Consider the following 12,977-nt stretch of genomic DNA (forward strand, 5'->3'; position numbering starts at 1 on the left):
AATGTTATCAAGTGATATTTCAGACAGTTTCAAATTACATGAAATATCACCTGTAATCAAGTAATATCATGTCATGTCATGTCATTTGATTATTTGAAATCATTTCATTAGTTGATTTCAAATGCCTTGCATTTGAAACTGTCCTAAATCACTTCAGACACGATATCACCTGATATTTGAAAAAGGTAAAATGCTATTTTTATTATGGTCTACAATCTTTATCCAGAATTATCAATTTCAATTTAAATTAATTCTTAGTTTTATTAAAATATAATGATTCTAAAATAGCCTTATAATTATTTACTTGTAACAAATATAATCCAGGCTGCAACATAAAAAGAATTTAATACTAACTATATCATGTATTGTATATATTAGTAGTGTGATTGCACTACAGATCTGCTAGTATATCTAATTTGATTAAACTTTCATTTTTTGTGTTACTCACAGCCCATTTCTTAATATCTATACAGGGTTCCTTCTTTTTATGTTTACAAAATGCTATCATTTTCAGAAATAATTCATTATATTTGTTTCAAAAAAATAATACAATGTAAATATTTTATAACATAATTTATAATAAATCGTACCTCAACTTTCTCCACATCATCATTTACTTCTAATTTAATTGATAGTGGAAGATCTTCTATACAATTTATATCTCCATAATTTTCTATATTTTCAAACTTAACTCTATTAATATCATTGTTTTCTTTTGATAAAGAATGATTATTAGAATTTTGTGGACTATTTTCTTGACCTCTTCTATAAAAAAGTTAAATTTTATTAGAATAATTAATTAATAATTAAATTTTTAAAACTCATAATATTTAATAAATACATAATGATTTTTTATTATTATTGAAAAATTAGATATATTTTGATTATATAGAATAACAATAAAATGTTTATTAACAGTTATAAATCATATTATTTATAATTTTTGCATTTTATCAAAATAAATTAATATAAAGAGAATAATACAAGATGCAGTCAAAAAGTTCCAGGATTGGTGACATGGTGCTACAATCACCCATGTACTGAACTTGCATGAACTAGGATGCATAATAGACATCATTATTTAGCTTCCCACCAAATTTCATGCCATTATCTTATGTAGTTTTTGTTTCTTGCTATTTAGATTAGATCTGTGTCCTTGTCAATTTGCAATTTTCATTGTTTTGTAAAAGGTATACTTTTAAGGAATGGCATGTAAGTGTGAAATTTTATTTCAAACTTGGCAAGATGGAAACAGAAAAAAAGTGATTACAGGAAACGAAACATGAATTTATGGTTATGACCCTGAGACAAACAACAATCAACTCAGTAGAAAAATCCTGGCTCACCCAGACCAAAGAAAGCACACCAAGCGAGGTGTGAGGTTTGATCAAGAATGTGCTCATTGTTTTTTTTCGATAGCAGGATTATTCTCCTCCAAGAATTTGTTCCACAAGGTCAAACTATGAATAAAAATTTTTACATGCTTGCTTTGAGACTACTGTGTGAAAATGTCAGATGAAAAAGACCATATCTTTGGATAGCTCAGAATGGATTATTTCATCATGACAAATGCCTCCAGACACATAGTTATCTATTCAACAGTTTCTTGATAAAAATAAAATGGCTGTGATATCCCACCCTCCTTATTCACCAGACTTAGCACCATGTGACTTATTTCTATTTCTATCATTGAAAAAGGACAATGATTTTAGAACATTTTTTGCATTCAAACAGAATCACAGTGAGTGCTTAACTATGTCACAAAAAAGTTCCAGAAATGTTTTGAAAACTGGGAGAAGCTTTAGAATCTATGTTCAGCTGCAGAAGGAACTTATTTTGAAGGTGACAACTCTCAATAAATTAATATGTACATCAGACATTTTTTTATTGACCAGTCTCGGAACTTTTTGCCTGCACCTTGCATTAATTAATATGCAATCAGAAGACAATATAATTTTTTCTAGAAAAAGCTTGCCTAGTCCAACAAATACTTGGTATTGGGAGGCTCTCCATCTGGTCACTCAACACTACTTCCAATTTAATGGCCAGTATTTTTTACAAAAGCAAGATGTCCCTATGGGCTCTCTTCTCTCAGCTGTTTTAGTTGAGTTAATTATGAGAAATATAGAGTATAAAGTGTTTTACCCCATTACGACATACCCCCTTACATCATACCAGCCAACTCCTTTCAGCCTCCCAGATATATAAATGTGCTCTTATCCAAAGGGCATATTTATACTCCTCGTCACCCTCACTTAAAAATTGAGTCAAGTTGTTACAGCAGTACACAATGCTGGTTGTACAACATCCAAGTTCAAGTATGCCAATAATCTTGTCCACAGCTCTCTTTTTCCACCAATTTCTTTGAGATCTGATGACAAAAAGAAGAGTTGGGTGTTTGCTTAACTGTCCATTCCATATTTGGGGGCCATTATGCATTGTATTGTATGCACTTTCAAGAGAGATGGTATTGTACTTCCTATAAAACCACAGATTTCTCTGTGCAGATTATTATATAATGATAGATTTTTGGAGACGTCAGGGGTTTACACAAACAGGAGCAAAAATATTTTATATCAGAGCCACAACTAGAAAATTGGCTTGCTGTTTTCAAGATCATCAAAAAGATGATATCAAAAATTGTAGAATCACTACCAAACTTGCTAGAAATACTTTAGAAAATGGTTACAATGTATTATGGGCTGATATATACCCTACTTCAACAGTGCTCAGATTGTAGTGTCTTTTTCATATGGGAATTGCTTTACATAACAACACTTAGTTCCTGTAATGAATCTTCACTCAATCTTCCAGCAATATGGCGCATGTTATACAGGAATTTTTTCAATGTATTGATACATTCTATGGAATACATTTTAAATTTGCCATTTGGAACACATTAACATATATTTTAAATTGTAAGGTTTCATTATTCTATACCTGAAGAAAACAATCTGAAATTTGTCAAAAGTACTTGTAGTACTTGATATTTCAAGTAAAATAATAATGCCAACAGACAGTGTTAATATTTTATTATGCAACAAAGTAACCAATACATTTTTAACACTGGATAAAGTATTGAGTTGTAAACTTTAGTCTTCAGTCTACTCTTTTCTTCCAGAAATTTCTAAACTAAAAATTAATTTATTATAATTATTAAAATTAATGAGATGGTGGCATATCCACCTACCTCAGTCAAATTAATTGGTAACTAATTATTAATATAGCTTGCAAATAACCCAATAATTCAGCAGACTGGCTTTAACTAATTAAATCAAGTTTTGAGTTGACGTTATTATATAAACCTTAGCATTTCTTCAAGTTTACCCACTGTTAAAGGCATATTGTTACATCATTAAGTTATCATCACACATCACACAGCTAGTTTAACTTTATGCATTATTCAACTTCTGATTTTTGCACTTTTAATTTGGCAGAAATCAGAGAGAAAAACAAGTTTCTTTGCAAAAATATATTTCTGATGTTGTCCATCTCAAAAGCATCTTGCTTTATAAATGATGTAGTTTCTACAAAATTTGGGAAATTTTCTGGCTTCCTTACATGAAAGGAGAGCAGGATATTTATCCTTGACGTGATTTTTTTTCATTGCTTTTTTCTTACACTTTGTTCTTTACTTCAACAATGACATCATCTTCAGATATGCATCTGCAGACAGCTAGATAACATTGACAAAATATTCAAATGAAAACATCTTTTGAATAATGTTGTCTATATTGTAATTTAAAGTTCTCAACAATTCCCTGATCTAAAAGTTGCTATCTACAAATTGTATTTGGTGGTAAACAGCATTATACAGCATTAGTACTTTAACAAATCAAAAATAGATTTTACCTTAGTATACTAAGGTAAAATCTATTTTGTAGAGATAAATAGACAGAAAGATTCAATTATGTCCTGGTTGATTTGATTCTAACAAAGACTAATATTAATATATTAGTCTTTGTTAATTAATATATTAATATCTATATGTCTCCTTATCAAGTGATCTTCATTTTTCTAAAATGGTTCAAATAACCATGTAATTATGAGTTTGGGTTTGCAGAAACCCACAAACCTGGCAAAAGCTTAAAGCCAGTAATAGACAAATATTGCTCGCCCACAATCTTGCTAGAGCACATGCTCAATAAGTTGATCGGTGAGAATTTACCAATGCACAATTACAGCATAAAACAATCACCAGACCTAATCTGGAGATTACAGAATATGGACCAGAGGCAAGAATTTATTATGGTAATGGACTTTAGGCAATGTACTGTGAGGGACGAACAGACCCACAATAAAATGTTATTTTAAATTTTAATTATTGGAAACTTTAATCGGTTAAATTCGAGCGTTTTATCGAGTTAGGCTAAAAGCCATAAAAAATTATTTCCCACGGAGTTTGTTCCTTGTTGAGTCTGATCCAGTTAGTCAGGGATGTGTCACCAGGAACTTTTGATGGAGAATCCATATTGGACGCGAGACCCTTAACGGCAACCACCTGACCTCATGGAAAAAACCCAAGAGGAATAAGAAGAGAAAAGAAAAAAAAACCCAAAGTCAGTCATCATCCGAAGTCCCTCTACAAAAGTCGTCTTCACAAAGTCCGCTCAACAAAAGTCGTACTCCCGAATTAAAATCGTGGCCCAGGATTAAACCCCGAGAGAAAAAGATCGTGCCTGTTTAAGGATAACATCTCCACACCTCCGTGCCTCCACCCCCAGTGAACGGACAAGATCCAGAACCAGTAGATTGAACTTTCCATCGGCATATCATCATTGGCGTGATCACAGATCCTTCGACCCAGAAGCAAGGTATTTATCAACCCGCGATTCGCATGTAAACTCTCTCTCTCTCGAACGGAATAGTATAATTAGAGGGCTAAGCCAGATATCTGTATTTTCTTTAGTTTTTATTAAAATTGTTATTTGTTAGCAACCATGGAATCCGAGTAAATTACTTCCTCGTCTCTCTCCTCACCTCTACTCCGAATCCAATCGCTCACCTACTGCTCGCGTGACTTAACGTTGCGATTTCCGAGTCCCCCAGAGACTCGGTGGTGTCATCCTGACAGGGTGTCGAAGAGACACCGACCCTACGATCACATACCCCTTGATCAAACTGAAATGGTATTTTTGTCACCTGAAAGATTTCCTACTGAACAAAATCACAAACTCAGGCAGTTTGCATATGGAAATTCTAGAGTTGGCACACCTGGCTACATTTTCATCATTTTTCACATTCAAAGGGCAGGTATATGAAAAAATTAGAGGAGTACCCTTGGGCAGCCCCATTTCTGGGATGCTTTGTGAGACGGTATTGAGATCATTAGAAAGAGCAGCCATACCAAATACGGGATGTGACATTGTTGTATATGCACATTATGTAGACTATGTGTTATTAATATGGAAGAAGAAACCCAACATCAGAAACTTTATGGAAGATATTAATTCAAATACATTTGGATTAGAAATAGAATTGGAGCTGGAAAGCGATCGCTGTGCACTTCCTAGACATCTTGATCAAGTTAAAGGAAAATATTGTCACCACAGATATTTGCAGAAAGTGGATATATAACAATATTCACACCATGGGTCTCACACAACTCAGTAAGTTATAGATTTGCAGCATTTGAAGCTCTCATAAAACGAGCATGTACTCATTGCACCAACATGCATGATACGGTAAGAGAGCTAGAATACATTGAGAAGATGGATCATCAGGTTGGGGTCAAAAGAAAAACAACAAAAGAAAATGATTTACAAAGGGAGAACAGAAGATGCGGAGATGAGAAGAAATGATATACATAATGATTATGCTGTTGTTGAATATATGGCAATGCTTAGTAATGTCTACGGAGAAATCGCAGTTGAAACTAACAAAAATATCGTATTTAAAAGAAACCCCATAGAATACAGGATGCTAAAGAATGACAAAGAGGCCATTGACCCAAAATGAAACAGAATACCTATAAAAGACAGCTGAAGTCCTAACCATGTAAATACCTTAATAGTTGATTTGCATGCAGAAATGGAAACCTAAGTTGATGACATTTAATCAAATATAGTTTTTTTGGTTTCTTCTTCATCTGTCCATAAGAGGAATTCTTCATTTAGATGCTGTTTTACTCAAAAAAAATTATGTTAGTCCTCCCAACAAACTTTTATAACAGTCTTTCCATTAATAACATAAAATTAAAAAAAATAAGCAGAAATGAATGAAAGGATGATAACTTGAGAAGTTATTTTCAGAATGGTTTTTACTGTGGCTGGAAGTTAAGTTCTGTATCCAAAATGGCAGGAGAAGAGCCACTATGTGAAAAAGTGAAATTGGGCACAATTCACTTTTTCCCATAGTGGCTCCAAATAAGTCCTATTTATTCCTATTTATAAACAAGCTCTATGTGGATAATATATAAACAAAAATTGAAATATTTAAGGACATAGAAACACAAATAATTGCACACATTTTTGCTTCTATAAAATATACTCACTTACAATGCCAATCTCGAAGAAAAATAAAATACACCATCTTTCAATGTTAAAATTGTTTATTTGAAAAATTTTTAATTACAAGCAAGTACTTTCAACATTTCAAAATGTCATCAGACAAACAGAGCATACACAATCTTTTAATGCGCTTTTTAAAAATTGTAATTTGAATATTGTATGTTCTGTTTGCCCAACAATGACATTTTAAAATGTCATAAGTACTTACTTGTAATTAAAAATTTTTCAAGTAAACAATTTCAATGCCAAAAGACAAGTGTATCTTATTCTTATTTGTATTTCTAATTATTTTAAATGAAATTAAACAGTAAAACAGATGCAATAGGGCTAATACGAATTAAATAAGTTTCAAAATGTTGTGTAAAATGTATATGTAATGCTTCAATTAAATTTTAACAAATTGGAAGTAGATTCTGCCTTAGTGTATTCTGTGTATATTTATATATACTTGTTTAAAACACAGAATGAATTTCTGCAACTATCAAATGAATTTCTCCAAAAATCTGGCATACTATTTGGATGAGCAACATTTTTTGTTAATGAATGTATATCAAAATTACTGCAGGAAATAAAAAGATAATTACAATAATGTTAAATGAACTACAGTTTATCCCGATTATATCATCATCCATGGGACCGACAAGTTTTTGACGTTATAGCAGAGTGTCATTATCTGCGGGGTCATAATTTCAGTCCCATAAAAAGTACCCAAGCGTGTTTAAGAATCTATTATAAAATTCATTCTAATTTAACATCGTATGTATTACTGTAAAATTATTTCTTAATGGTAATACAGTATACTGTATCTATTATGATGATGATAATTTATTATCATATGTATAAAAATGCAAACTACATGTTTAAATCAACTTTATTTACATTATTATGTCTAAGCTTACATCAATGCAGATGTAAACTTAGACATAATAATGTAAATAAAATTAAAAATTTCAAAAATTACCTTTATAAGAAATTTCTATTTGTCTTAAGTTTCAATAATAGCAGAACTTCCGGTTTTTAGAATAATGTTAAATCAAAAGGCAACAAAAGGTTAAACTAATATATGCCAATTAAAAATAATTCAATTATTTCTTTATAAATTATTGATATAATATGTTATATTAAAAATAATATGAATATTAACAATTTAGCATAAAGTAATTTAAAAATGAGTACATAATAACTGATTGTCACGTGGTTTAACAGTCACCCCATCGAAGTCAGATGGTTTGAGTACCACTCACAATCGTTCTAGGAAATGGACTCTGACCCTAGGACTGAACATGTAGTATTTTCTTTGTTAAATAAAATTCGTAATCTAATTTTGTAAATTTGGGAGTGCTTCAAATATGACGTTAAAACAGGGTTTTATGTTGTTACAAGTGGTTTTTTTAACGCTATCTATTATAGTAAAATTGTGGGACTGATAAAAATTTGACATTATATTAGGGTTGTTGTTACATCTGTTGATGTTATAATCAGGTTAAACTGTATTAAAATTTATTCTAAATTTGATATTTTTATGAAATACTGCTTAATAATGTTGTAATATTGTGAATATCACAATTTAAAAAACTAATAGTAGTATAAAGTATTAATAAATGTTATAATAAATTAAACTTTTAAACGAAGTACAAATAATTAAAATAAGTACTAACTTGGTTTGAGAATTCGGTTTAAAATCTGTATTATTCAGTTCTTCAGATGTTTTTTGTCCATCAGATTCTAAAAAAAATAATGTTGATAAAAATGAAAACTAAAAATTCAAAAATCAATTTTATTTTATAATTAATTTTTAAAGTATTTATTATAATAATACATAGATGATTAATTGCATTTCCTGAACAATTTCTGGATAGTTTAGCAAAATTTCTAAATAAAATTCATTTAAAAATCTTTTTAATATTTTTAAATAAAATTCCAGATGTTCTACTTGCTGAAAATATGTTAAATCCTCTCTTTTCAAACAATAATCTAAAGTGTATTATGCATAGGCTTAATTATGCATATAAAAACATTAAAATGGTTTAATGGAGTTAACAAACTATTAAATAAATACATAAAAAGCCATTTCAAGCACTTTCAAATTACTGTTACTGTTACTTCATAAATTGTCAATATTTTTCCTCCCGTTGCCAATGCTTAATTTTTTTATTTTCTCGTCTTACATGCTTTCTGCTCTCATATACCATGGCAGTCATATTGGATTCATCATCATAATAGAGTTTGATGTCTGAAATGGAATTTTTGTTCTTTTGTTTTTTATTATGTTTTATTATTACAGTATTATGTGAGGTCATGTTATTTCCTGTCACAGCCCGATATCAAAACAGGTAGTGTCCAAATTTAAACCGAACCCAAAATAAAAGACCAAAACTGGGTGGAGTGAATGGAAAGGTCATGAATATGGGTGCATGGTTGTTACATTGAAGGCTGACTTATATATTTGCATAATAAAAATAATTTATTGAGTAAGAAACATTCTCATTCCGTACAATATTTGGTTATAACCATATAAATTTTACTAATAATTTGTTCAAAACATCTCATAAAAGTTTATAAATCTTGTCACTATCCTTGTAAATGAATAAATGACTGCTAATTTCAGGAAGCCAACTTTTATTAATTAGAGGTTGCAGCTTACAAGATAACAGCGCTCGACATTCTATTCACATTTTAGAGATGAAAACTTTGGACGCAACCTCACTATTAAAAAAAACATTTTCAGTTAAGATCCGACTCTCCTCAGCTAAGAATCTTAATATTGAACAGTTTAGAATAATGTGGCATAGAATATACAGAACAGAACTCTGCCTTGGATAATATCCATGCCAATTCCAATCTTGGAAAAAGCAGGAGAGCTAGTGCCAGAAAGGGCATCTGATCATAAAACTTGCCAGAAGTACCTCAATCATGAACCAGAAATCCAAGGAACAGAGAATGCTAAGGCATACCCCAAAGTAAGCAATGTACAGTACAGTTACCTCATAGTGGTGAGAGATTATGGCAGAATTTATGGCAACAACAGCAATGAATAAAGAAGTGGATCAAAAGATGAGCATGGCACCACTCTAAATGTGAAAAGAATGACAAATAGGAAGAGAAGTTGCTGACATGATGGAAAAGAGATGAGTGGATGTACTGTGTGACCAGGAGACAAGATGGAAAGTGATAAAGCAAGAAAGTTTGGAAAGGAATCATTTTTAGTAGTACCAACAAAAAAGGAAGAAATGGAATAGAAATCATCCTGTCTAGAGATATGAATAGTCATATTCAGTTTCATATTCTCTGAAGTGACCAACTAATGCAAATCAACTTGACATATGAACTGATCATATTAATCACAATTCCTATGTCGCATAAGTAATATGAACAAAAGAAGAAAAGGAAACTTTCTGGACCTTGCTGGATGAAGAAATATAAATGATAGAGGAATATGAAAGAATATTTATTGGCAGAAAGTCAAAATAAAGAAATGGAAATAATACATAGAGGATATGGCCTTGGAGCCTTCTTTATTTCTCCTACATAACTAACAGACTGTCAGATTACAAATGATCTAGTCAAACTCTGGACTGAATAATATATATCTAATACTCAATACAGTAGAGCATCGATTATCTGAATATCAATCAACCAAAACATCGGTTAACCAAAAGCGTTCCTGTCAGCAAATTTAAATTTTCACTAGTGCTGTGGCACTGCAATATTTGGCTATGTCTTGGGCTACTCCAATATTATTTTTGTTGATGTGCATGTTTTAGCTGGCAGCACTGGTGCAACCATGAGAGGGTAGGTATTTAAGGACGCGCCAGGATTTGAACAAATTTCAACATGGGATAGGTTAATATATTTTTTCGTATATAATCGGTTATCTGAAAAACCGATTATCCGAACAACTCTAGTCCTGAATTGTTTCGGATAATTGATGCTCTACTGTAGTTCATTCAGTGAATAAACCCAGATGATGAAATATAATCAAACTTGAAAGAAAAAATTAGTCCAGAATATGTTTTCTTTTTTAATGAATCTAAAATTCTAGTTGAATGGTTATCTTATATTGCTGTACAAGGTGTGATCAAAAAGTATCCAACCTGAGGTCAGAAAAAATTCCTGCATATCTATTTGGTTCAAACACTACTTCCCATCAAAATAGGCCCCTTCTAAGTTCACACACTCCCAGCAATGCTTCCACTGTTGGTAGCATTGTGGCAGTATGCCATATTGTCTGTTTTTGTCCTTTTGTTCTTTGTTCACTTTTTCCTGTTCTTTGTTCTTTCTACCTTCTGAAACTTTATGATCTTCTTAATTCTTCTTTCTTGGAGGTGAGGGCCACTTCCTAGAATTCACTAACATAGTATGCAAGGTTACCCAAGGGTATACAAAAAAAGGGAAGGTAATTTTTTTGGATTGGTGCTCGAAGAGAGAAGACCACGAAAGGAGAGACATTAAACAACCACTATACAAGTAAACTGGAACTATACATGAACAGAATAACAGCTAAACACAGATTTCCAGCAAATAATTAATGATACACAAATATTTAATGTTCAAACATTTTCAGCCACAATTTTATTGGCTCTCTTCTGGAACGAATATGAATGAAACCGTTCTATAGATCAACTATAGCTGCATTCTACAGACATTACAGTGTTCAGTGGCTGAGAGAAGGGTGAGGCCAGAACTTCGAATGGGAACTTTGAAATTTCCAGGCCAAAGTTATTGTATTAGAGCCAACATTTCAGCTTGAAGAGTCCAAATGTGCAACCGACTTTTAGGATAAAATATAAAAAAAATCCTCAAGAACTGATGGAAAAGAAGATGGTAGCAAGTATTTTGCATTTAAGCTCAGACATGGTCCTCATAGTAACTAAAAGATCCACATATTCTTTCCTATCCTATCTGCCATCTTCACTACTTCTTGTCCCCTATTTTAAATTTTCTTTTATTAGAGTAAGTGTAGTATTAAGGGTTAGTTTTAGGACAATTATTCTTGTTTATAGTATTGAATTATTGTGATCGCAATTTGGTGTGATGTAGCAATTTTATTTTTGTAATTGTTCCATCAATGATCAGGTTTAGGGTTATTGCTAGAGTAACCATCCTCAAGTTGACATCTTTTACTTAACCTCTACATAGTTATAACACAAAAATAAATTGAGTTTTTAATAGCTACTGCATGTGTTTCTTTTTCTTGGATGTTTTCCTTAGTGGGCTAACAAAAACCCTTTCATATCTCACAGATTTGTTCAGTCATTTATTAGGATCTCCATGACATGTCATCAAGTTAGTCTTGATTGTCTTTGCATCCTGAAATTTCTTTCCTTTGAGTGGCATATTGATTTTGGGAAAGAGCCAAAGGTTGGCTGAAGCCATGTCTGGGGAGTATAAAAAACTGAACCTGTGCAATACAGTTTTACATGGAATGGCTGAATGAGATATGATCTGTGGGCTGGAGCATTGTCATGATAAATGAGTCAGTCACCAGACTGCCAGAGCTATGGTCTCTTGCACCTAACTGCATCTCAAAGGTGACATAAAACAGTCAGGTAGCTTCTTTGTCACAGTTTCTCATGAGGGACATACTTATGATAAACTATGTCCTGGCAGTTGAAAAAATGGTCAACATGACTTTCACACTGATTCATGATTGTTGTGCCTTCTTTGGTGTGGAGACCATGGCATTTTCTACTGGGATAATTGTGCCTTTGTCTCAGGGTCATAGGGCCATACTTATAGATCCAGATCTAACCTCTGGTTATAATCTTCATGAAATTAGGATCTGTCATGTTTCACCAAATCACTAATATGACAATAACAGAATGACGTTTTAAAAATTTGGGGGATTGTAGAGGATGAAATTTTGAACATTTTGTTATAAGGAACCTACAGCCGGAAATGTGATATAAAGTTTCTACAGCAGTAGGAAATGCTTGGCTGCCCTTCACTTTGGTAGCTAACCTTCCATCCATTGACATCATGTTATTGTTCTTGACTTCTTCCTCTGGGGTTATGTAAAGTCTCTTGTGTACGCAACACCTGTAGGAACAGTTCATGAGCTTATGGAGTGCATCTTTACAGCATTTAATACAATCAGAGGGGAGCATGGCATCTTACAGAGAGTTGGACAGAACACGGTTTGTCGTTGCACATTATGTAATGAAGCTGGTGGTCGTCACATTGAACATTTACTCTAAAGTACTGCAGCCACTGATTTGATGTACAGTTTGATTGAACTCTACTGTTTTGTCAATAAAACTTGTCATAAATACTGTATTCTGCTGTTTCATTCAGCATACTAACTGCAAAGTGCAAAATGCTGTAGAAACTTTATATCACATTTCTGGCTTTGGATTCCTTATATCAAAACGTTTAAATTTCATCCTCTACAATCCCCCAAATTTTTAAAACGTCATTCTGATACACCCTGTATACATGCAACTAACAATGACTGCATGACAGTGATTG

General features: G+C 32.1%; 1 protein-coding gene across 1 annotated transcript in view; it reads right to left on the minus strand.

Annotated features, from left to right (window-relative positions):
- Window positions 1-590: 590 nt before the first annotated feature.
- The window catches only part of LOC111632017, a gene marked incomplete at its 3' end in the record, with an annotated part of 106,699 nt that continues 94,312 nt past the window's right edge, over window positions 591-12,977 (minus strand). Inside the window, exons 4-5 of the mRNA XM_023376369.1 lie at window positions 8,168-8,234; window positions 591-765 (exon numbers count right to left, since the gene is read on the minus strand). Of these exons, the coding sequence (XP_023232137.1) occupies window positions 591-765; window positions 8,168-8,234 (242 nt within the window). The remainder of the gene's footprint in view (window positions 766-8,167; window positions 8,235-12,977) is intronic.

Source organism: Centruroides sculpturatus, unplaced genomic scaffold (genome assembly GCF_000671375.1).
Source record: "Centruroides sculpturatus isolate CEXI.00-Female unplaced genomic scaffold, Cexi_2.0 scaffold696, whole genome shotgun sequence".
NCBI lineage: Eukaryota > Metazoa > Arthropoda > Arachnida > Scorpiones > Buthidae > Centruroides > Centruroides sculpturatus.